This window comes from Haemaphysalis longicornis, unplaced genomic scaffold, assembly GCF_048455015.1.
Source record: "Haemaphysalis longicornis isolate Haplotype H1 unplaced genomic scaffold, Haemaphysalis longicornis Haplotype H1 scaffold_12, whole genome shotgun sequence".
In the NCBI taxonomy this organism is placed as follows: Eukaryota; Metazoa; Arthropoda; class Arachnida; order Ixodida; family Ixodidae; genus Haemaphysalis; species Haemaphysalis longicornis.
The window spans coordinates 94,477,479-94,504,096 of NW_027526225.1; the positions used below are offsets into that span (position 1 = coordinate 94,477,479).

The 26,618-nt window shown below is 46.0% G+C and overlaps 1 protein-coding gene across 1 annotated transcript in view; it reads left to right on the forward strand.

Annotated features, from left to right (window-relative positions):
• Nucleotides 1–22,150, forward strand: part of LOC144162078 (QRFP-like peptide receptor) — a 99,439-nt gene extending 77,289 nt beyond the window's left edge. The window contains exons 2-6 of the mRNA XM_077692586.1: nucleotides 7,108–7,638; nucleotides 10,745–10,868; nucleotides 14,082–14,284; nucleotides 18,637–18,748; nucleotides 21,144–22,150. Coding sequence (XP_077548712.1) covers nucleotides 7,199–7,638; nucleotides 10,745–10,868; nucleotides 14,082–14,284; nucleotides 18,637–18,748; nucleotides 21,144–21,482 — 1,218 coding nt within the window. The 5' untranslated portion in view covers nucleotides 7,108–7,198 and the 3' untranslated portion in view covers nucleotides 21,483–22,150. The remainder of the gene's footprint in view (nucleotides 1–7,107; nucleotides 7,639–10,744; nucleotides 10,869–14,081; nucleotides 14,285–18,636; nucleotides 18,749–21,143) is intronic.
• Nucleotides 22,151–26,618: the final 4,468 nt, after the last annotated feature.

The following is a 26,618-nucleotide window of genomic DNA, read 5'->3' on the forward strand; positions in this document are numbered from 1 at the left end:
TGCGCAAAGACCTCAAATTGTCTATGTGTATGGTATACTTGATTCGCTGTTGTGGAAACCCATTGTGGATAGGCAGCTTTTCTGCAGTGCGCTTTTCGTAACTACATCGCCAACAGTGAATCATAGAAAGCTTCACTTCAAAAAAAAAAAAAAAAAAAAACGCAGGTCTCGTACCTGCTCGTAAACGCTGCCAAATGATATCGAAAGACGATATGCTTCTACCGTTCTTCCCCGTAACTCCCCCCTCCCTTCCCTGCCATCCATCACGCTCTTGCCTTCCTCCATAGAAAGAATAGAGGTACTTATGATAAGCTAAGGGTTTTATTTTTTCGCACAGACCAAGTGTTATGGCTAGAGCTTGAAATTACATGTTTTCATGTGAAAAATGCGTGTATTTGGCATCTCGGTTGGTGTGGTAAGGTGTTCATGGTGGCTAGAAATATACGGGGGTATTTTTGTTCATGCCCTGGTTTGGTTACAAGTACCGGCATGGAAAGCGCTTACCCTAAGGGGAATATTTTAAAAAATGTATAGGTACAGCTAAAAAAAGTCTGTGAAGTTGCTGTTTATGGGCCCGCTTTATTAGATGCGACGCATCTCTTGCTCTCGGGCTTGTCCCTCCTGCGTCGTCGTCGCGGCGTCCGTCCGCATCCCTCCTCCGTTCTTCTCTCCCACAGCTGTGTGCAACACTCTCACTCCGGCTCATTAGCATACCACAGCTGGCGCGCTTGTTTGGCGCGCGCATCGCTGCGCTAACAACTGCTCCGGTGCGCGCAAGTGCGCGCATGCGCGACTCTCCTCCGTTGTCTCCTCTCCTCCAATCGCTGTGAATATAAAGCGGGTATCGCGCCGCGGCGGTTCAGTCAAGCGCTCACTCTCGCACTGACGTGACCTTGCTTTGACTACTTCGTTGAACCCCCCGATGCGTCGCATCACACCAGGGTTCTCTCGCGGGAAGACGGGCGTAATTTTTCGGTAAGGGGTTACTTCGAAAAGAAATACACCATGGTATATGTTCTACTACTAATTTTAAATGGCAGGTTTTTAGAGTGGTGTGATAAACCCCCTAACGTTCGTTGTCTAACGTTTATGTTAATTGAACAAAATAAATTAAGTTTAAAGATAAACACTGTGAGTGTCTTCGTGAGGTCGAAGGAGAGAGATGGGTACCAGTTTCATGGAACTGCAACTAAATCAAAGCCGTTCCGGCCAATGCACCCACCGCATGCCTACTAGAGGCGTAAAGCTGAATTAGAACGCTCTCAAATAATACACCTGTTAAAACACGGCGAGCGGAATTTCTCCTGATAGCAACCTGCTGTGTTCGAGGCACGAAAATGAAGCACGGAATAAGAGCCGTCTGAAGAAGAAGTGAGGCGGCCGTCGAAGAGTAGACGAACTTTGTTTGACATGCTCGCTGATCGCGAACAGCCCGTCTAGAGGCAGTCGGTCAGGCTGATGATGATGATGCCTAGATTTTAATGGCGCATGGCCAACTAAGGGCAAAGAGCGCCAAACAAAAGTGATTTCATGAGAGCGACATTAAAGTAGAGGTAGGACATTTCAGTAAAAATAAACAAAGTAAAACACAACGTAGTGAAGATGCCTGGTGTAGAGGGCCTGGTGATAAGAAAAGGTGATGACTGGTGATAAATGAGATGTAAAAATTTTACGTCGGTAAGAAACTCAAAAACACGTTTGACTGAAAACATGCGCTCGTCTCCTATGAAGTATGACGGGCGTTGTGGAATAACTCGTGTGTATAGTTGTGGGAAGTGTTTGCGTCGTGTTATGTCAAGTGCCTTGCATTGAATGAGGATGTGGATTACGGATAGGGCCTCTTCACACCCGCTGCACTTGGATCTTGGGGATCCAGTGAGCAGCTGGGAGTGTGTTACGTGTGTGTGGCCTATCCGTAACCTTGCTAAGGTCACTTCGGTGTGTTTGTTGTGTGAATCGGTTGTGTATCGTCCCAAGCTTGGTTTTACAATGTGCAGTTTGTTGTCTGTCTGTTCACTCCAATGTCTTTTTCATGTTTTACGTAGTGGTTGTTTTATGTGTGGTTTCAAGTCAGTGTAGGGTACTGGTGTTATGTGTACCGTGTTTGTGAGTGCAGCAGCGGCCATTTTATCTGCTGTCTCATTTCCCGCGATCCCTGAGTGGTCCGGGACCCAACAAACAGTAACCTTAAGGTGTGCATCATATCAATTGTTTTAATTATTCTAATTGTCCTTATTGTTCTAATTGTATCAACTGTTCTAACCATGGTTCTAAGAGCAAGATTGATGATGTAATTTTTGAACTTCTTTCAAATGAAATCAAATCAAATCAGTTTATTTCCAACAACAGTTTTGGGGGTCCCTCACGCGAAAAGCGGCTAGCTACCGCTTGGAGGTGCCTGAGGGCCCGCCTACGTGACATCAGCAGATGAAAAAGGATAATATAAATAAATGGACGCTTGGAAGGTTTGAAAATGCTTTATGAAGCAAACATATCCCTTTCGGGATGATAACGCCCGTACAACGCTTAGTGAATCGGTGTAAATGACAGATTTCGGAATAGGACATTTGACAATGTGATTCACAGCAAGGAAGATTTCATAAGCCTCTGCTGTGAAGATGCTACAGGTTACATTCATGGTCTCAGAAACTTTAAAATTGGGTCCGTGCGCAGCACATAACACGGCGGAGGCAGTTTTGGAGCCGTCGCTGTAAAATTCTGTACACTGGTACTTCTGCAGTGACAGAAAGTGCTGCAGAATCGCCTTTCTCGGTACCCTATGTTTATTGAGTCGGATGAAAGATACGTCACACGACACACGGCGAAAGTGCCATGGGGCTTTAAAATCAATACAAGATGATTTGAAGATGTTTAAAAAGGAGACATTAAGTATAGGCGCTTTTTCTTTCACTCTTTGTGAGAAAGGAACAGAAGTGGAAGGGCGATTTAAAAAGAGCTGTGACGTGGATGTATCCATAAAAACAGGTTTAAAAGGATGGTTGTCGATTGATGATATTTTACAAGCTTATAAAAGATCAACATAAATTTGGTGGTACTCCAGGCATCATTTGTCACATTCCACATACAGGCTTTGGACAGGGCTTGTACGGAAAGCAACGCATGAGAGGCGAAACCCCAGAGTCGGTCGGGCAGCCATCGCGTGTGCAGGGGCACTTGAAGCCTACACGCGTCCTTACGTTACCGCTCCCAATTACATGTCCCCGCTACTGCGCAGTATGTTGTTGTATTTTTTTCAGGACCTGATGTTTCCACCCCTAATTCTTTTGAGCCATAGCACTACTTAGTTAACTCTGCGAATGCCCCGCCGTCATCAGAAATCCGTACGAGTAACAGAACTGCAGGGGCTAAAAAATAGAGACGGCACACCGCTAACAAAGATGATAGTCTTTCTTGGGCTACTTAAACCCGAAAATGTCTCTATCTGTCTTTATGTCCTTCGTGCGCCCGTCCCTCGATTTAGCTTTCAGGCCGACAGTTAGAGGCAAAGGCAAATCTTTTTCGAATCACTTAATCTGAAAGCACCTTTCATACATGTCCACATTTTGTCATACTCGTCAAACATGTCGACTTGCCCATTGCTGTGGGATATTACTTCTCTTCGCGGTGACGCATGCGCCTAAAGGGCTCCATATTATGTTTACACTAGATGTTCAAATGGGAACCATTCCGCATGGGCTCCACAAAACTTCCAAAACGCAACCTTAGCGTGTTTCTCTACCAATCCGGAAATATGCCATCCGAATGAATAAGCAATCATGATACCTGCACAGGCGTCGACGTTCTGGACACTGAGTAAAAACACCGGACGTCTCGTGACACTCGCAATAAGTTTAGACTGATGACGACGCGTTTTGATAGCTTGAAAGGCGGAGTAAAGCAAAGCGTCCATCTTTGCAAAGTTTTCTACAGACCCTGAAGAACGATCGTGAGTGTTCAAAGCTAGAAAGAGGTCTTCAGACAGGTTTTGTAGCGCTGACATCTTGGCATATGCTGGTAGTCCCCTATTCCGCCAATTGTCTCCGCTTTTACGGACATTGCGTTTCATTTCTGTTGGTTGTTTGTATTTATTTTTCTGGAGAAATACTTTCGGCATATCAGAGAGTCGCAGTCTATTTGTCTTTTCCAACGCGAAAACTTTTGAACAGAAAAAGAGCACTCAGCAAGTCGGGCGCTGTCTTCCATGCTGTCGCAGACATGTCCAGAAGAATGAGCAGACGTTCGCAGAGAAGCGACGGGAGCAAAAATCTCAATTCACAAGAACTATGGGAAGGAAGTGCTTTCAACGGAAGCTTTCAACTTGACGTCGAGCTCTTGCGATCGAATGTACAATGCGCCAGACAAAGCGGTCGTTTGTGCTCGAGTGACAGACAGTGAAAGCGACTCTTCGGCAAAGCTAATAACTTCTTTGGTATCGGTAATAGGTCGAAACAGGCTGCCAAGATCCCCCAAAATGCATTTTCAGCTCATGCTTGCAAGCGCTTCCACGATAACGATGTTGAAGGTTCGTTGATAGGGTTGTATGTCGTGCTTTTTGATGATAAGTTTTTGCCTTAAGTTGCATTTATTGGTTTTTTATATTCGCGGTAAACTTTATAAACGAAAAGACGATTTTCAAAATTCTTCTGAGATGCTGAGGAAAATTTCAGTTTTCGGATTAGATTTCATATGCTTTTGTGTGTGTCGTCTCATCACTCAATCATTTGCAAAATAAAGAAAAACTGTGTCGTCTGCTTTCCGTTATTTGAATGTGTGATGGGTTATTTTAAATCTCTTCACGCCTAATTTGACATGTTTCTTTTTCATTTTTGCACTTGTTCTGAAATTCAATAAAAAAATTAGTCATAGCTTACTTTTTCTGTGTCCGAATGCATAAATTGTGATGCTCTTATTTTCGTGGGAAAACAACACAGTTTCGCCCTTTGTTTGAAAAAATACGGTAGTGCGGCGTAACCAATCAAAGAGCAGTATAAAACAAAACGGATGCGCGATGTTTCTGACGAATTTGTATCCAAGATAGGCTAGTGACAAATATGCGGTTATGTGCGGCTATTTTCATTCTTTTATTAACAGCGATAGGAAAAACATTGAGCCTGTCCGGAGAAGAAATCTCAGCGTTGAAGACAGACGACACGAGAAAGTGATATTTTGCGGTGATGCAAAACAATAAACACCTCCAGGTACCTTTAGTTTCTCAGGAAGATGAAGAAGACGCGGGAAGCAGAGCAGACGTCGCTATGACCGTCCCCCCTTTGTTTGCAGCCTTGATACTTTTTCGGAGGAGGCTGCCGTGTCCAAAGATAGCTATACGGTAACGCCGAAGTGATGCTCTGCGTTTCCTGAGCACCGTTTGTTCGCGCTTACAGTTGCACTAAGTCCACGTAGATGAACATTACACAAAGAAATCAACTTCGACATATCTCCACAGCCCAGTTAGTCTGGAAATTGGGAAAAATTTCCCCCGTGTTGTTCAAATCCGGCAACAAGCAGTCACCATTGAACTATCGTCCGCTTTCATTAACATCTCAATTATGTAAACGTCTTGAACATAGATTCTTTGTCATATTAGAGTTTCCTGAAAATAATAACATTTTGCGTGAATTACAGCATGGTTTCCGTCGCGGAATTATCACAATCACTCAGCTGGTCAAATGTTCTCATGATATCGCCGACGCTCTGGACATGGGAAACCAAAAAGATGCAAATTTACCAGACTTATCGAAGGCGTTTGACACCTTTAGCACTCAAGGCTTCTTTATGAACTTCTGGTCATACTTAATAACTGTGCTTTAGTTGATTGGATTACTAACTTTTTATGTGACCGCTCCCAGTACGTTTCATTTATTTCCTCTAACTCGTGTTTAGTGAATGGTGAATGTGTCGTCCGGTATTCCTCAGGTTTTGGTCCTGGGCCCAATTTTTTTTATTGTATGTTAATGATCTGCCAAATTAAGTATCTGCGAAAATCCGTCTTTATGCCGATTACTGTGTCATATACAACGTAATAAATCTAATGAGACCATACTTCACCAAATGATTCTTTTACACCATTTTTCAAGTGGCGCAACCAATGGGAAATGAATATAAACTTCAGAAAAATAGTAACTTTATCTTTCAGTACGTGCAGTTCTGTTTTTTTTTTGTTCAATCATTCATTCAACCGCTCTTCCCTGCAGCACATGTCTGAATATCAGTACCTCGGTGTCATCTTCCCACCAACCTTGTCCTGGTCTAAGCACATTGAAATACATGCAGCAAAGCAATAAAAAGCTAGGTGTACATACCCACTCCGGCGATACCCCAATTGGGCTGCCGTATGTAAAAATTAGATAAATAAAACAAAATAAAATAAATAAGTAAACACCGAGGACACCACCTGAGTGATAATTGACCATATTATGAGAGTAGCTTGAGCAATTTGCGAGCGTTGCTTGAATGGCGGAAAGTTCGGTAGTCGTCGAACTCGGTGCATGGGTAACATAAAACCAATTTATAGTACTCTTCCCGTACGACCACCGCACCCACCGAACTGTATGGCACTGCTGAGGGTATAGGTATTTTTGTTAGTTGTATGCTCCGTGTATCGATAACGGCTGAGCTATTTCAGAGCCAGTTGGGATAAGTAGGCTACCTTCCAAATAGAGAAACGCCAGAATAACATCGAATTGTGCAGGGCACCACGACAAGGACCATAGTATGTCCCTGAAGGTATTTGAGCACTACGCGTTGAGAAACAGGCCGACAGTGATAATCGTCGTCAACTTTGAGAGCTTCGTAAGAGGGGAGACGTTAGCTTTGTGAGAAACGTCAAGTGACGGGGTTTCCGTATTAGCATAACTTGCGGTCAGAGGGGGCCTACAAAACTGCAAATAGCTCCCTTTGACGACACGCACCTCTTCAGAGCAAACACGCGCACAAAGCTCCGTATTGTTGAAAGTGATTTGAGTATGGTAGTGACAATAACCGAAGGACGTATACAGTAGGGCTCAATAAAAATGGATAGTACAGCACAGTAGTGCTAACATATCACCATCCGCTAGTTCTAACGCTCTGGACACAAGCTTGAGCAGTCTGCCCTCCCTTTTGCAGGAACTCTGTCAGCCATGACAGTGCTCATCAGGACCTTGAACTGAAAGAGTTGAACGAGCCTTCCAGAGGCTAGCCGGAGCTACGGTAGCAAATGTCTCCGGGCGGAGGCAACCTGTCCCTCGTAGCCGCGGGGGGCGTCGTGGATTCCCCGTCGGCGGCCGGTGGCGAGGAGGACAGTGACGTGCCCGAGGACTACGACTACGAGGAGTCGGTGTGGCACTTCGACCTCGCCGACCTTGTGCCCACGGCGGCCGTCTACGGCGCCACGCTGCTGCTGGGCCTGGTGGGAAACCTGCTCATCGTGTACACGGTGGCCCGGTTTCCGCGCATGCGCTCTATATCCAACCTGTTCCTCGCCTCGCTGGCCTCGGCCGACCTGCTCATCGTGCTGCTCTGCGTGCCCGTTAAGTTCGGCCAGCTGTTTTCCTACACGTGGACGCTGGGCGAGGTGGGCTGCAAGTTCATTCTCTACGTCCAGCACGTGTCCATGATCTGCTCCGTGCTCAATCTCACCTTCCTCAGCATCGAAAGGTGAGCGCTTTTTCTTGGGGGAGCTAACATTTCAGCTCTGTTATCCATTGTTCTTCCCTGCCTTCCTCCCTCCCTTCCCTGATATATACCTAAATACACCCTTCTCACGCGCACATAGAGTCTTATTGGGCGTCTGCTTCAAAGAAAGGGCTAGACTGAGACGTTTTCATCCTGAATGTGTTTCTGCACTCACTCCCTCACTCCTTCAAAACCCCTATGAAGTATTCGTTGTATTCTTTAGAGGTTTTGTGCTTGAGACGGGCAGAAAGTAGACTTCTATTGACTGACTGGCGTTTTGAGGAATAGGTTCAATTGTTGCAATAACCCCACAAAGCCACCTTATTGTCGGCTTCAGTCGTCTTAGTACCTGCAACAACTTCCACAGTTTGCAATTTTCTTATTTTTAGTCTATTGGGATGAGGAAGGCAAATAAAAGAAGCTGTAAGAACAGCTTGACATCCCCTGTCCCCCCCTCAAACATAAAATACGATGTGTGACACGTTCAGCTTTATAGCAGGGTGCAGTACAAAGAAGAAACAGCACAAATAAAAAAAGAACAGCCACGACATTTTGCAATACAATAAAGTGCGCAACAGCCACGCGATTTCGTTATTTTAGCACATTTAGTGGCTGATAATGGCGAATACAAACATAAATATAGCGACATACTCTTACCAAGTACAATGGCTGTAACACTTAGAACGGACAAGTGTGACTATCCCGGCACAGACTGGCCATTGAGATTCGAAACTAAAATTGTGGAAACACAATGACCGCGATGGAGGGATGGCAGGGAAATTCGGGTTCGGGGACCGAATTCAGACACGACAGCATAGGAGAAGCTGGAACTCTTCGGGAGAGTCATTCGACTGCACCGAACATAAATAGACTGATGAGGACGGAGGACCTAGGAAAGACCAGATAGGTTAACCGTCAATTTACGACAATTTCCCACAGGTAGGTCAATTTTACACCACTGTTACACCACTAGGTCCATTTTACACTCCTTCGCACTGGTAGGTCAGTTTTGCACTAGCGAGCTCTAAAAAATGCGCTATGCTCATATAAGTGTGCTTGGTTCGTAATTTCAGCACCCACGTTGTCTACAGACTGTAACAGAGCACGAGATTGCAACTCGTAAAAAGCAATCCTTCGGCGGCATTCATTTTCTGAAACGTAACTTTCCGGCACCTCGTAGCTTTTTTTCTCCGCTTATCTGGCATGCCCAGAAAGTCGGGATCTTAATTTTTTTTACCCTTGCTATTCATTCTGTACCCAAGCCGGCAGTTGAGGGAGGCCTCAGTTTTTTCTCTTCTCGGCTCTCCACGCTTGCGACAGCACATTGTGGTGCGTCCGTTGTGCCGGCACACGTGCCATCAAACGGGTCGACAACGCCCAGACGGCAGCGTGCGTGCGTCTTTCTTCGGAAAATTTCTAGCGTCCCGCAACTATCACGTTAGAACTGGAAATAAAGTGAAAATGAAGTCAATGAAATCACCTTTCTCTCAGTACTTGCATTACGGACAACGCACTGCCTGTGTCGACGCGCTAACCGGCGGCTTTCAGTGTTTTGCAAGTTAGAAGGCACTCAGTCTACGGCCGTGTAAGCAGAAGTGGTGCACATCTGGCAGAACCGACGGCCGAAGATGCCCCCCTAGTAATATAAAAGTGTCGCCAAAATGTACTGCTACTCCAAGATTGCTTTGTTTAGTTGAAAGTGTCTCCTCCGCTGACTATTTTTTCGGTGTGTTTGTTGAAAACGTTGCATTTTTCTCGGGTCTAGGAGAACTCGTCAAAAGTGAACTCGTCGCAGCCAACTCGTCATAGGTGAATTCGTCACATAGGGCAAGTCGTCATAGGCCATCTCGCACCAGGGAAACTCGTAACCTAGGGCAACTGGACACTCGGCCAACTCGTCACAATTTACGTTATTCGTCTATCATGTTCAAATGAAAGACTACAGAAGCTTGTATAATTCTCATCTTATGCGTAAACATTCTTACACTCCTCCGTCAATTCACCACCCTTAATGTTTCCTTTGTCGCCTTCGAGGAACGCGCCAGCCAGACAGCGTATCTTTTTTTCTTCTTCTTTGTGCAGCTAATTACGTGAGTCTTTTATATTATATTTTGTTTGCCCACTGTTTTTCCTAATACATTTTTTTTTATTTTTGGTAATTACGTGACGGCGCTGTATTGGGATTTGCGATTTCGTTCTGTGTTTTCGCCTTTTAGTGTAATGATCTCTTGTTTTCATGCCTGCTGACAAGCGATGATTGTCAAGCTGGGTAACTTTCGTTTTGTTAGTCTTCATATCACCTATATATATGGGAGCGAAAGTCAAGGCTGGACTTAAAAGTTGAGCCCCCCCTCCCCCCACAGACACACTCACAAAAAAGTGTGACGAATATTTTTTAAAAGGTGAAGAAAAGCAAAAAAAGAAACCGTAAGTTGTGCTGAGACCGAAAAGCCAATTTCCACCACCACCTGCAAACAAACAAGAGGCCAACATTTTGCCCTATTTATAGATATATACACGAACACGAGCAGGCAAAAAGCTTCAAAAGATAACGCAAAAAGAAAAAAGAAAAGAAAACGCAAAACAAAGAAAAAGTCGACCCCCCCCCCCTCCACAGAAAAAGTGTGACCAATATTTTTTGCAAGGTGAAAAAAAAAAATAAACCTGAAAAGAAACCCCTTACCCAGTAAAAAAATGTGATTTTTTTTTTGCAACAAGAAGGGAAATCAGAAGGGGACAGAGGAACATGTGTTGAAATAGAAAAACCATTTCAACCACCGCCTGCAAGCTAACAAAAGCAGAGGACCCCCCGAACTCTGAAGAGGTCAACCTGGGAGTAATTATAAGATTAGAAGCGACTCACGTCCTCTCCCCATTTGCTCGACATCGGCAAAAAATGGAACCGCGAGACGACTTTTCCTAGCACGAGAAGCTCAGTGCTACCACTTTTCCTAGTACAGGATCATCTAGAACGAGATGACCTCTTTGACCAGTTTCCCTATGACCATTTTTCCTAGGACGAGTTGGCTGCGACGAATGGGCCGGTTCCCGTTTTTCTCCAAAGACGTGCTCTCTCTCTGGGGCGCAGGTATTACGCAGTCATCCACCCGGTCCGCTCCCGCTACCTTTGCACTTTTAGCCAGGCCAGGAGAGTAATCATCTTTATCTGGCTGGCGGCCTTCCTCACTGCGCTGCCAATCATCTTCGTGCAGGTGAGTACAGCACAAAGCGACATTCCCGGATTAACTGCGGGAACAGAGACTTCAAAATGAACTAACCTGTTCACCTAGATGTAGTATTTTTTTCAATTTTATTGGCGTAGCTAGTCCCTCCGGATTTCAATTGTTGTGTGCAAAGGAAAACTGAAGCGTCACTATGATTGAGGAACAATAACCATTTGATCACGTGTCCCGAAACATACGTGACCGGCAAACCCGGGGAGCCAGGTAACATTACCGGCACTGCGAATGTTCGTGCCCAAGAAGCACGAGTATACACACTCACAAAACGGTTGCTGGATTACTAATAACCACACGCATTTTAATGAGTTAATGCACTCTATTACACCTCAAGTTATTTTAATAATTGCATGCAGCAAGATTAGCCTTAATTACCCCCTGTAAACAATGCGACAATGTAAAAGTGGGCTTAGAAGAACATTAAACCAAATAAGCCAAATCGCATTCCGAACAGCGAAACTCGTAATTGATGTGTTAGTCGACAAAGAAAGAAAGAAAGGAGGAAGGGTTGCTTCACTAATTAGGATTTACAAGATCTGCATTGATCAACGACCACACAATTTTAGTCAAGCACAAACCTTATATTTAATTAACACGGATTGCAGAGAGAAGAAAGCAGAGCCGGCCACTGAACTAATCAAATAAATTGAAACACAGTGCCTATATTTCAGAGATTTAATTATCTTCGCATTAGGAAACAGCTGATGTCTGCACCAGCCGTCTTTTCTGCGAGCGCTCTGACGCAAACTAAGGGGAATTAAAAATGGAAATGCGGGGAGCGCGGCGAGAACCCGCCGGTCCGGCTACAACGTACGACCCTTGGGCTGAACAAGAGATTGGATGCAGAAGTTAGCCGTCTTTTGTCTAGATTCCGGAGAGCTCCCAGCGATGTTGTTAGAATGACCACAGGAGGCGGGAGAATTTATTAACGCGTTAATAAACGGAACTTGGCGGTGAAGAACGACATGGAAAGTGAGAAATTTGGCATACGGGAAACAATTATACAACTGGAGCGAGCTTCTTATAGTAATTCTCTAAAACGGGAATGTGGAGTAGTCGGTAGTGACTTTTAACTCTACATTTAGGGATTTTTGGACGAGCGAACACCCGTCCTCGTCTGTTTTTTCACATGCTGTGCCTGCGCTCTATTTATAGCTACTTATGTTTTTCTGATTAACCTGCTGCGCCGTCAGGCATTTTTTCAGAGAGGGGGGTTACAAACATAAAGTAGTAAAAGTTCATAAACAATACATTTGGCAGGCATACACAGAAATTGGGTCACGTCCCGAATGAGCACACTAAACGCTGCATTATTTGTACATACAACAATGCGATTCGGAAAATTATTCCAACCTGGACTAATATATGGAAAAAAGCAGCTCTGAAAAGCATTTGAATGACAGCTAAATTTATGAACTTTGAAACTGTGGTCGCAGCGTGCCAATACAAAGTATGGCGAGTGAAGGTACAAGCTCTTAAAGTTTTCAGTTTTTTTTAAATACATACGACAAATCAGTTCGAGTCTGTTGCGCAGGCGCTTTCTTTTTAACGTCTACCATCCGAAAGACTCTTTTATAGCCGAAACACTTTGGTGAAATTGAAAATCATTGGCGACAAAACGGGCCACTCGGGTCGGTACGTGTTCAATGGGATCCAGTGGGGTAATCATATGCGGAGGCCAAAGCGCGCAGGCGTACCGTACAGTAGGTCGCACGTGGGAAACATATCAGAGCGCTTTTACGTTTGATGTCGCTTTTTGAAAATTTCGCCCGAGAAAATCAATTTTTCATGGTTGCTTCGCTTATCAGAAATTAAGCACGTTTCTTCCAACCTAAATTGTCTGTAAAATGCACACCATGGTGCTTCAAAAATCTGGAACTTTATCGACAGGAACTGAATTTAACAACAGAGTCGAAGCACAAAATAACAGTACATTTGCACCTAAAGTAGACATATTTACACTTGGAGATATTCAATGACATGTGCCACTTCTCGCATCAACTTGGAACACTATACAAATCATGCCGCAGGGAAGCATCATCATGCACAACTCTTTGACCATATCATTGACAGAAAACAGAAATAAGAAAGGCCCTAATACGGAGCCCTGAGGTCCTCCTTATCTAACGGCAACACGGTCTGATTTCGACCCATTTATTATGATATTTATTATGACCTTGACGAAAGAAAAAAAATGATTCAAGTAATTGCGATTGTGTGTTTTCTAGGACATGACAGTTAGTGCAAAAGAAGACTGTTGTACACAGTAAAAAACTCTATCAAAATCTATAAATATGCCGTCAACATGTGTGCCAAGGTCAAAACTCCGAAATAAGTCACGGCTGAACCACAGTAACTGCGTTGTACAGAAAAGACCGGACCAAAAGCAATGTTGAGCTTGCGTGAAGTAGTCATTTTCCACGTGCTTTTCAATAGCGCTGTAAATGTTTTTTTCTAAAGGCTTCCAACATGCGCTTGGGAGCGAGATTGCCTGTAGTCAAGATCAATGCTGTTTGTTCCAGTTTTATGAATCGGTGCTATGTGTGCAATTTTTCATTTTATCAAGCCTATTTTATCAAGAAGGCAGGGGACAACTGCTTCAGTGCTGCATTCATGTCGCTTTAGGAAAAAGAGTTAAGAGTTTTACAAATGCGACATACAATGACGTTACAAGGTTCTCAATTTTTTATTTATATAAGCAATGTCGGTTTCTTCTAAACACTGGTCTTAATTTCTGCACTGCATTGTTGTACGCTTAGCACTGTTTTAAAGTGTAGCACTTGTTGCCTAGGCCGGCGGTGGGGTCAGGACACGTCACTTTAAGTTTGACCACTATTGTGAGTAGTCATTATTAGTATCTCGCCCGCAACTCACCGTCTCATATTCCCATGCACGAAACCATGATTCTTGTACTTCGTTTCTACACTTAGGATATACAACTCTTTCCGAGAACATCTTACGTGTCGTGCCACCCGGACTCAGCCACATCCCCCACAGATAGCTTATGGTGCAGATTCCCGGGAATTAAAGTTTTTGGTGCCCTTCAAAGCAGCTGTATTTTCTGACAGGCTTCGTAGAATGGCAGACCTTTTGTTGTAATACATAAAATGTGAATCTGCACATTGTAATGTCCGTTTCAAGATGAAGATTGTGAATGGTAGGTTTGTCGATGTTCTTCCTGTCCAGGTGCATGTGGAGATGGGCCTGAGGCGGCGCGCGTACTGGTGCATGCGCGACGAGGCGAGCCCCGGCGCGTGGCGCTCCTTCGAGATCTACATGCTCATCCTGGTGCTCTGCATACCGGCCGTCGTCATGCTCTACGCGTACGCAAAGATCTGCGCCCAGCTGTGGATGGTCGTCAGGGAGAGGGCGCACCTAACCTCCGGCTCGTGAGTAGAGAGTATATTGAATACAAAGGGAGGGGGGTGATGAAACGGAGGGTGGGTGCAAGTAGGTAGTTGTCTGGAGGCTCCAGTGTGATAGTGACAGACAGGTGGGAGTTTTCCGGCAGCGGGATATCATCTCTGCCTAGCTGCTCAATTTACGGGGGTTGGTCCATTGTGGGCGGCCATTTACTGTTGTTGGCAAGGGCCCGGAGTCGAGATCGCGAGAAACAACGAGGTCGTATTCATTTCTGCGATGCCGGCAGGACGTTCGACAGTGATTGAGGATGCGTACATGGAGTTTCATACGATTATGTCCTAGAGCGAAATCTGTCACTGTATTCGCGTGCCGTGTGGGCGTTATCATAGCCACTAGAAACGTTCCTCGCCTGCTCGGTTTGTCTATCCAAACTGCCTTTTTTGCGCCGGAAACCTCATATTACAAAAGGCGACACTTTTTTGTTCATCTTGCATAAAGCTTCTCATCGGTTCTGAAGAATAAATGCTTTAAAACTCCGCATAGCTATTGATACAGTAAAAGCTCGTTAATTCTAACTCGAAGGGGGCAACAAAATTGTTCGAATTTAGCGGAGTTCTAATTAGCGGGCGGGCGCTAGCATGAATGGAAATCGCGCCACACTGCGCAGGCAGAACACAAGAAAGCCGCCTCTGGACTCGTTATTGTGAGTTAGGCGCTACTACACGTTTGTGGCAGGTGATTGCGTAAATAATGTTTCGTAAATAATAATGGAATGCGCTGGAGCACTGGCGCCGGTGGCGCGGTGACCTCTGAAAAAGACAAATAAGCTGTTGCAGGAGCGTACCGCGCGCGCCATGCTGTTGTTTTTCTGTTTCGTTGTTTTGAATCTCTAGTAAATTTGGTTTGGATTAGATTTGCAACACATTGTAATCACTCTGAACCGACTTCGTCTGGGAGGAGCGATGGAAACCAGGGGCTCATACTATGAATTAACCACTCTGGATACCGATGCGTTAGAATTATCGGGAGGTTTCCCCCATTGAAATATACGGGGCTGTGCCGGTACCAGGGCGTGAGGTCGAATTAACCCGAAGTTCGAATTAAATGAGTTAGAATTAATGAGCTTTTACTGTATAACAACACGGCTCGCCTATACACTAGAGCCTGATTTTCCTCTACGATGATGGGGCCGTAGATAGTTTCTACGAAGACTTCGAGTCCGCATGAATAAGGAAACAACACATTTTACGACTGTAATGGGAGCCCTTTACGCAAAAGTAGGTGCAAGCAGAGTAGAAAAAAAATCAGCGCGAAATTTCGGAACAGAAACTCGTAACGGTCGAGGAGATACACTTGTTGGATTTGTGGAGATTAATTGGCTGCGGCTAATGAACATAGTCTCACGCAAAAGAAGGATTAGAAAATGGACATGAAAAATTGCGAAAAGGGTTAAAGAAAAAAAAAACGATGTTGATTTTATTTTAGGTGACAACCCAGGAATTGTGCTGCGCGGGGAGGTTCTAGGTATGATTCAGTGCAGCGATCATCAGATGGTCAGGTGCATAGTATGGCTGAATCTCAAAAGAGCGAGAGAAAAACTAGCGAAACGTAAGAAATTCATCATCGAGTCAGATTCAGGACGCAGAAATTAAACGAAACTCTTCAGAAAATATTCACACTTTCAGACAATAAGGACGAGGGCAATGTTCACACTTGAAATTGACAACCTAAAAACAGCATTTATAGGATCACAACGGCTATTGTAGAAGTAGCATGTAGGAAATAATCTAGAAAACGAACTAAGTAAACGAAGGAACTTATTGCGTTACGTAAGAACTTGAAGTGGTCGAGTACGACGGATCGCATAGAATTATCGGAGCTGTCAAAAGTGATTAACACGAGAAAAACAAATGACATTAGTGCGTAAAAGATGGCAGTCATCGAGGAAACGCTTGAAATGGAATGAAGCTTGAAGTTAACATACAGGAAGTTGGCTATTGGCAGAGACAGAATGTACGCATCGAGATGAACATGGTAACATTCCAAACAATATAGACGAGATAATAAAAACAGCCGAGCGATTCAACACCAGGCTATACACCAGCGATGTTAGACCAGCGGAAACTACTGATCCTACAAGCCTAGCTTGCGATGTTCCGCCAATGACTAAACAATAAGTAGAAAATGTTCTTAACGGCATGAAAAGAGGAAAAGCTGCAAGCAACGACACCACTACTGTGGACATTTTAAAGTATGGTAGAGATATAATTACAGAAAAGCTTGGTAAACTATTTTAAGGTTGCTTAAGGATTTTAAAGGAACCCATAGCCTGGAAAAACGCCAACATTGTTTTATTCCACAACAAGGGAGATACCAAAGATCTCAAGAGTTAGAGATCCATCAGCATACTGGTGGTTTATAAAAGTTTTTTTTACAAGATAATTGTTTACCGCCTAAACAGCAACCTAGATTTTCAAAAAACCAGGGAACAGGCCGTGTTTGCGAAATGATACTTTACAATGGAACACATCCATGTCGTTAACCAGTAAATAAAAAAAGTGCGCAGAATACAATAGCTGCTTCAAGTGACATTTATAGACAATGGAAAACCGTTTGTTTTCAACAACACCGCCGCAGAGATGGACGTTTTAAAGGAGCAAAGGATAGGGGAGACCTACCTAAGACTCCTAGACGATGAGGGATGCACGGGTAGAATATTCCTTCAGAAGCAAAGCGAAAAGTTTCCAATCCCAAAGGTAGTGGGACAAATTGATCACAGCTTGGTTGGAGAGGGTATTCAAGAAGCTTGACTACGGAAACTTACGATTACGCGTAAACAGGGTTTAGTTGAGCCTCTCGAGGTTTGCAGACGACGTAGTCTTGCTCAGTCAATTCGCAGAACACCTCCAATAACTTATTGAAAAACTACAATAAAAACTCGTCACCGCGGGGCAGAAGATAAAAAATGAATAAATCTAAAGTAATCATAAATCAACCGGCTGAACGCGTAATTTTTGGCATAAGTAACGAAACACTGGCACAGGTTGAAGAATATGACTTCTTGGGCAAGTGGTCCGTCTGATGCCAACTGCGAAAAAGAAATCCGGCGCGAAATAGGAATGGGTTGGGGTGCACTCGGCAAGCACTCGTGACTTATGAAAAGTATGGTAAGCTACCCCAATCACTAAAAATAAACATATTCAATCAATGCATCCTACCTGTGCTGACATACGGAGAGACAACTTGGCGCCTTACTAAACAACAAGAAAGCAAACTTAAATCTGCCCATTGTGCCATGGAGCGGATAATAATAGCAGTAACGCTTAGGGACTAAAAACGAGTAACTTGGGTTAGGGAGCAAACTCAAATATAGGATATTGCTTGTATTCACTGGCGAGGCGCGCATGCAGGACACCGTGCGAGTGCCCCGTCACTGGTTACGGCGGGCTCCGCGGGATGGCGGTACTTGTCCGTGCTAAGCACATGATGTGGGTTGGACATTCCAAACTCTGCTCCACCCAACGCAAATTAATGCCTCGACTCCAATGTTAGTACGATCAATAACAAAGTTGTTGACACCACCGTTGAGAATCGGCTTGAAACGAAGCCGACGACGCACGCCGGTGTTTTTATTTCTTCGGCGTGCGGGCGCAATGGCCCCAGCCGCCGTCGCGCGTCAGCCATGTCTGGGGCCGTTTCCAGTGTTGCCAAGCGAAGAAATTGACAGCTAAACTTTTCAACGAATGCCACCTATAGTTCAATAAGAAACAGAAATGGCCTTGACTTGCGCTGGCCATGTAGTACGACGAACAGAACATCAGTTGATTAGATGTTCTGAATTGATTAGATTCTGAATAGAATAGAATATATTAGATTAGAATCTCAACAGAATAGATTCTGAAAGGCGAGACTAAAAGACGGGAGAGGTCCTCAACTCGATGGAGAGACGAAATAAAAAATTTAGATGCAAAAAATGGACTTGGGCAGCGCAGGAGAGACCCTGGTGTAGGTTAGTGGGTGAGGTCTTTGCCCTGCAGTGGACCTAAATGAGGTATTTTTATTGTAGTTGGTGGTGGTGGTGGTGGTGGCAACCGGATTACAGGGTGCCATTGGTGAATAGCGTGGCGGGGACTACTCCGGATACGGCACTCAGAGTTCGGGCATGATTGCGGGGCCACCAGGATGCCACCGCGGAACGCTAGTGTGGCATGGGATTTAACACCATTGGTGGTATTTCGAGGTGTGCTGGTGCTTGATAGACCAGTCGAACAGTAGTTGATGTGCACTGAGTAATGAATTGCCAATATACAAGTGGGTTCGTTTTGCCCGTACCGCCACCGCCAGGAGTATGTTTGAGCTTCTCGGTTTTCTTCCGCAGGGCCTGTACAGAAATGTTGGAAAAGACGCCGGGCAAGCAGGGCTTCAGTGCCAATGGCGAAAAAAGGTTCCTCGGCAAGCCGTCGAGAGCCGACGAGGACACCGTGAAACAGGTTGGCCCTTACAACCCGTCAGTCTTCTACACACACAAGAAGCATAAAAATGAGGGCGGGCAGACCTGATGATGAGTGCGGACTGACAAGGAAAAATAATTGAGGTGTACTAATTATAAACATAGTTATCACCAGCGAAAGCTAAGACTATGCACGCAGTGTTTCGTGAGAGAGAGAGAAAAAGTGAGAGATGGAGAATAAATATAAATAAATAAATAAATAAATAAATAAATAAATAAATAAATAAATAAATAAATAAATAAATAAATAAATAAATAAAGTCCGGGATGCTTTGACTTCGGCTGCCTGTCCGTGCTCTGGCCACCCTGGACGCGTCTTGGTTGGCCAGGGAATCCCAGCAGTGCTCGGTAGGGGGGGGGGGGGGTTGGGAGTGGGGGCAAGTCCGGAGTACGTTGGCACTCCCATAATATATAGTAGAGGGTGCTAGACCGGGGATGGTAATCACCGAGGGAAGGTTGCTGGGTGGGGAAGATGAGGTGGAGGCGGGTGGGATGTGGGTAGGTATTCGCGTGGAGCCGCCGCCAAGTTGTACTGTCCTCTCGAAAGAGGCGCCCGTGTGGCGGTGGGAGGCTGCGGCGAGTTTGCATGCAATGGGCGAGGATCTCTGTGTAGCCTTTGAGTGGGTAGGGTTGATCTTGAGGGGGTAGACATTGGCCGCCGTTAATAATAGCTCGGTGAACTAAATCGGGAGCCGCTTCATTGCCGGGGGTAGCGGCGTGTCCAGGAGTCCCGACGATGCGGATATCAGGGGATGTCGAGCAGTTTCTCAGGATGAGTAGGAGTGATAAAGAAATACTGCCAATCTGGTATTTATGCGCAGGCTGTCTGCGTTTCGATTAGGATAGTAACTGGTTCAGAGCGGGAAGTGGCGGCCAGGGCAATGGCAATTTCTTCAACGACATCGACTGAGGTTGTGGTAGTAGTGGAGGAATTTATGAATCGGCCAGTATGCGTAACTACACAGGCTATGTGCCCGTCGCGCCCAGGGTAAGGAGTAGCATCTGTGTTTAAGGGGGGTGGAGTCGCTCCCGTATCGCGCAGTAAGGGCTCGAGCCCGAGCAGCCTGGCGGCCGATGTGGCAGTTGGCGCTCATATTGCGAGGGATTGCGGCCACCCGGATGCATTCTCGCAGGGCTAGAGGGATGCATTTTTTTTATTCCCTCACGGGTATCGGGCAATGCCCTAATGCTGTAAGGACCTGTCGACCTGTGGGAGTCAATTGTAGGTGCCGTGGTTTAGCTGGATTGTGGGCTTCTTGCAGCTATTCCCACGTGTTCAGAACTCCCAAAGCCAGTAGGTTTTGGGTCGCAGTGGAAGGGGGAGGGGGGGGCGGGGCAAGCGCAGTTTTGTACGCTTGGCGAATCATGATGCTGGGGTTTCTTACGTATGGGGTTCCGAGGGTAATACGGCTAATAAGCAAAGCTTCCACTATTTGTAAGGTGTATTGTAAGGCATCGATGGCATTGGGAGATGCTTTGCAGAAGGTGCATCAGTTGAGACAGGGTTTTATGTTGCGGGGAAATTCGGCCCAGCACAGAGCCATTTTTGGGTTCTGTAAGACCCAACAGCCGCCAGTGAGGGACGTTGGGGACTGCATGCCCTGCAATGGTCAGCTGAGGTTCGGGTATACCACGAGCAGATTTGTGAGAAGCCTGGGAGCCGATTTTTCAGCAAAGCCGATTTTTCGGGTGCGCACAGGGGGCATCGTGCCTGGAGTTAGGGAAGGGTAAGAGTACCCGCTTGCTGCAAGGCATCTTGCTGCTCTCTAATGAAGCCTGTGGGCGCCCATAAGGAAAGGTCATCCACGTGTAATGCGTGTTTAATGCGGGGAATGGGCTGCAATTTTGGTTGGGAGGCCCTTCATGATGATGTTGAATAACAGTGGCGAGATGACCGAGCCTTGCGGAGTACCTTGCGCTTGAATCGTGAAAGCGTACGATCGAAGATATCCAAGACCAATTGTTGCAGTGCAGATTGATAAGAAAGCACTGACATAGCCATACGTACGCTTTCCGCATCCTAGAGATGTGACTCCTGCAAGCATTGCCGAGTGTGAAGCCTTATGGAAAGCACTCTTGATGTCTAGCGAGGTATGCAGTGCTAGTGTCATGACTTTAGGCGATGAACAATGTCCGACCTTAGTTGGATTAAAATATCTTGCGTGGACAGATAGGGTTAAAAGCCAAACATGGCCATTCGGAACAGATCATTATCCTATGTGGGTTACCAAGCGGTTATGCACTAAATTTTCATAGCTTCCCAGCACACGATCTCAGTGAAATGGGACGGAGGTTTCCTGGAGTAAATGGTTTCCTTGGCTTGATGATAAGAGTAATATCTGCATCATTGATTGATGGATTACATCTCAACGCAGGTCATCAAGATGTTGATACTGGTGGTGTCACTGTTCATCATCTGCTGGGCGCCCATCTTGGTGCTGAACGTACTTACGGCGTTCGGAGGCGTGTCGGCGCTCAACTACTCGTACCTCAAGCCCCTGCGCACCACCTTCCACCTGCTGTCGTACCTAAACAGCTGCGTGAACCCTCTCGTGTACGGCTTCATGTCGCGCTCCTTCCGCGGCTCCTTCCGAGACGCCCTGCTCGGGTGCCTTAGGCAGCGCGGAGGTCCCCAGAGGGGGGCCACAATGCGGCTCAGCCGCACCCGCACCACCAGCCTCAGCATCGGGCGGTCGGCCACATACGTCACGTGACGCCAGCCTCCCCAGCCGGGGATCCGCTGCATCCGCTGGTCGAACTGCGGAGGCCCCCCGGCACCCGGCAACAACATCGTCGCCCCCGGCGTCAACAACGGATAACTCATTGAATGGACGCACCACTCTTAAGCTGGACCAATTGGGACCCAGCGCTATATCTAGCCCAGATCACGTGTTCGGTGTTTTCCGAGTTGTCCTTTGTGCGCCTCCTGCATTTTCGTATGATAATGACTGGCCGGAAATTCAACCAGACGCCGGCACGTGAGGACTGCCGATGGTGCTTCAAAGGAGGATCTTCGAAGCATCTTCACCCCACTGAAAGCAATGCGTGTTCAGTGATTTTACCAATCATACATGGATACCAGACCGTCACAAAAGGGAGAGCGTTCATATATCGTCTGCGACTCGAACTTGAGAATAATTTCACCGGACTCGATTAAGCAATGAAGCCGTGCTGGCAGAACGTTCCACTCATTGACCCTTGCAAGCTGTTAAAGTTCAAAGGTCACACATTTTCGTGCATAAACGAGGACTGGTAAGTACTTACATGACTCTGTGTGAAAGCCTAGTGGCATGTGATGTCCGTATACAGGACTTCGAGATACGTTCGCCACGATAGCGGACACTAGGAGACGAAGAAGAACGCACTCATTTGAGCCTCTGTGCCCCAATAAAAAGTTTTTTTAATGATTCTGAATAACCTCTCTTCTTATAATGCGTTCCAACCCAAAGGTCAAAACAGGCTGCTAAGTGAAAAATATAATAATTTATTCGACCCGGTCCCTCGGTGTCATCTGTAATATTAACGAGCTATTACCCAAAAACTTAGAGGAGAAATGAAAATGGTTGGAATGTAGTAAAAGCTGAGGCTTCTTGTGAGCCACACCAAAATGCAAATGTTTCGGTATAACTGCTGCCAATACTGCTCTATTGCAATATCATTTACAAGCCCTGCCATTGTCAGCATCGTTATGGTACGCCAGCGTGTGAGCATTAGCGTTTTGGCTGCCGGCAATGTCCTAAACTTTACAAACGCTGCGCACGAGTTGTGCGGAAGAGAGGTTAACACGCGTCAGATTTCGACCTCCAAGCATTTAAACAAACTGAATTTGGCAGCATACATTTTTCACTGCAGCTATAAATGGGAAAGCATGCGGCGTTGTAAGGGATCCAGGCGCCAGCGACGTGGAATGTGTCGAACGCAGAGGGAGTGGCGCGGTTCCGGGTAGTGGGAATGAATGACTTTATGGCAGCCAGCTCGTCAAGAGCAAGCGGCCTCTGGGTCACGCCGCTCGCGTGAGGACACATTGTCTGGGGCCGCAGCCGCATCGTCGCGTTGTTTTGGCCGGAGTGCATGGTGCAGCCATGGGAAAACATTGGTAGCCTGGCGACTCAAATGGCATTCCGAGGGCTTGGCGGCAGCTGGGTCTGGGCCCACCTCGTTTTCGTTTAGCAGGTTGTAAAACCATCCGGTCCGTCGAGCGGCTGGAGACGGGGGAGCTTGGCGCTGTCAACTGTGGTTAGACAGTCACCGATTTATGGCGATAACTTTTGTTGGCCCGTCCACCCGCGGGGTGAAGCCGTGCGAGGGGTTCGTGCATCGGCCCGGAATGGACGCGGGAAAATGCGACGCCTGCGGCGGCCGCCGTGTCCTGTTGTCCCTACGCGCTGTTTCCAGCCCACGGTTCAATTAACGGGGCATCGCCTGTCAACGGCGGAGAATCTTGGGGAAGCGCCCGGTCGTTAAGACGGGTGGTTATGGGTTTCAGCTGGCGTGGAGTGGCTGTCCGGTTTTGGACGAGAATCGTGAGAACAGGCGATGCAGACCGCGTTCGTAGTGGCTTGTCCCTGGCGCTCGCATGTATTTCCGCGGGTTTCCGAATATTTGTTGTAGCTGTTTCATTTGCTTTTGATATTTTCCTTTTTGGTTGGTGAGAGAGGGTGACCAATGCTTCAGAGTTACGGGGGGCGTCGCCCACCGCAATTTAAACCCGGATGTGGTAACCCGACCAATCAGATCGCCAGGGGATGCTGATTGGCCCGTGTATCGGGGGTGGAGACTAAGTGACCCATTAAAACCACGAGACATGAGGTCTCAGGGTCGAATCCTCAGGGTTTTAATGTGCTATGCACGGCCGGCGTATTGCCGGGCTAGCCACGTTAGGCTAGGGAGGATCTCACCACTTGGGTAGTCTAAGGCCAGGGTCCGTCGCTGACGGGGGTGCCGCGGGCACAAAGTTTTAGCTAACCTAGAAACCCACTTTATTTCTAACTCTGTCTACTTCAGTCTGTAAATATCCTGTATACGTCTTTCGCTTTAGTATACAGTTTTAAAAACCCTCAACATCTCTCATCGTCATGTCATTAGTGCCGCAATCATCAGGCACCAACGCAGACCATCGGAAGACTTCTACACGCCAGAACATCGGTGCATCGAAGCAAGAAACAACCAACTAAACCTTTACAGGCGTATTTAACGAAACGTGGCAACAAAAAAACAAAAGCTGAAGAATGTACAACGAAAATATTTTTAGGCGTATTTAGATTTAGTGGTTTAATAAGCTTAGATAGCGATTATTATGCGAAAAAAACAAAAAAATATCTGGAATGAAACCAACCAAGGCCACCCACTTTCTTCTTGACAGCCAACTCTGGAGAATTTGCTAGTGATAGACAGATTTTACAACCATCGTTCAAAGGTAAAAAAGCAAGAAAGAAGAACATAAATTAAAATGCAGAAAAGCGGGTAACAAAATCACAAACGTTTGCCTAATCAGGCGTTTCAAACGAATAAGTAATAAAACAATAAGTAGAAAATAAACAGAAGAACAAACTAGTTTAGAAATGCCTACTAAGTCTACTAAAATCACACGGGTGGCAGAAAACAGCAAAAAAATACTAAATACTAAATATGGTTCTGTAAAATCGGCTGAAATGGCGGCGCTGTCACCTCCAGCAGGGGTGGGGTTGTTTACAACGGCACTCGCCCCGGTATGCGCGCACTCCAAGCCGACCCACAGAGTTCTGGTAGCATATCGTTGCATATATTTGGGGTGGCAGTGCACCAGGGCATCGCACCAGCCGAGATTCCGCACTAGACGGCCGTCGAAGAGGTGGGGCCATGTGTCGGGCCATCGGCCTACAATCGCCTTACGTCACGATCATTAATGGACATGTGAACCCCTAAAAAGTTCCGCTGGTAAAAAGAGCCTTCCGTCTTTACATGTTGCTTCAATGCCGCCAAAGAACCGAAAATTTGGCGATACGGCTGAGTGGCTGGAGAATGTTTAAGCATTTCTTCAGGTTCAGACGCAAAATTTAAGTGAAAACAGAAAATAAAAGAAGCGCAATTCATTTTATTTGACAAGAATATCCATTTTGTCACCCCGCCCAACACTACACGTACTAGAATGTCGAACCACAACGGTAGCTGAGGAAAATATTTATGGAAATACAACCCAACACGAACTCGAAGGAAGGGTTGCGCATATTTAACAGCACCGGAACGTTCTGGAAATCCGGAGCAGCATGGTAGAAAGCCTAGGTGCGGGGGGTGACACCATTCAGTTGAGTCGTTGTAGTAGTAGTTAATATCTTTCGCGCAGCATACACAAAACAAGAGTGACTAGTAGCCGTTTTTTTTAAAGGAAGAGCAGGATAGTAGCATCAATCACGGGAGACAAATCGGCCGGAAAGTATTAGGCGTAGCTTAGCAATCTGACACCTTCGGTGGAACTAAGTTGTGTTGGGACAGGTGACAGTGGGAAGGACGTGGTGGGTAGCCTGTAATTTATCATGGGAACCAAGCAGCCGCAATGAACGCTCCTCTATAGTTTCGTGCTTTTTCTGGTCCGTCGAGAATGTTCCGAAAGCTCTTAAGCCCACTCACTTGAGGAAGGCATGAAGGCGCAGTCGACAGAAAGAAGAGCGCTCGCGAGAGAGAAACGATAAACGCACCGAGAAAACAAACATGCGGGCGGTGTTTATGGAAGCGTAAGGGCATTACTCCACACGCCGTACTCAATAATAAGCGGTGCTGTAGAGCTGGCGTTCCGCCTGCCAAGGCAAGATGCCATCCTGCACAGTATCATATTCTCGGGTGCGCAAAATTCCTGCCATATTTACGAAACGTACAACCTTCGCCGGCCATGTTGCGCTAAATGTTGTTTCACTTTCGCAACGCTGTATCCTGAGACAAGTCATTGAAAAAGACGATGGGAAGTTTTTCACGTGTTTTGAAGTTAGCGTTGAGTCACAATTGGGCTCTGTGATAGAACTATTGATTGTAGGGTTTGACGCGCCGACGCAACGCAGGCGGTGAGGCACGCCGTAGTGGAGGGCTCTGGATTAATTTTGACTACCTGGGGATATTTAACGTGCGCCGAAATCTCGCACACACGGGCGTTTTACTTTTCGCCTCTATCAGAAAAGCGGCCACCGCGGCAGGAATCGAGCCCGCATCCTCGTACTCAACAGCACAACGCCTTTGCCACTGAGCCAGCGCGGTGGGTTGTGATAGAATTGCGTCATAAGGTTGCCTTCAATAAGAGAGTTGGCTAGGGTGAATAAATTCAGAAAGAAGCAAATAAAATGAGCTCAGCAATGCATTAGTAATGATTGGCAGTTGTGCGAGTTAAGGTGAACTACATACGTTGAACGGAACAAAAAATGGTTGAACTAACTTGGTCAAAAAAATATCGAAAAAATAACGTTCGCGCACTTGAAAATTGTCTGCAAGCTGGTTAAGAAGTGCACCTTCTTTAGTGGTGGGTTACGGAATAAATGACTACACTGGGAACTTTGTAACAATCAGCTTCTTTCGATCTTTTTTGGGGGCCGTCACCTTCGAGTGCCGCTTCGTGGCTACTAAAAGCGAGGCTGTCCGAAGCACAGGTTTGAAAATATGAACGCTCAGCCAAAAAAATGGCTAGAAATGGAAAAAGATTTCAAAGTACGAAAATAGTAAACACCGAAGTAAAGACACCACGTCTGCTTTTGACAACGTCTGCTTTTGACAAGTTCTGTATTTTACAACAGCCTAGAGTCCTGAAAAGAATTGTGAAGAGCTTAACCGACTAAAAAAACATCAGGGTTGCTTTACAAAGGCCAAAGGCCAGTAAAAAAGCATTCAGA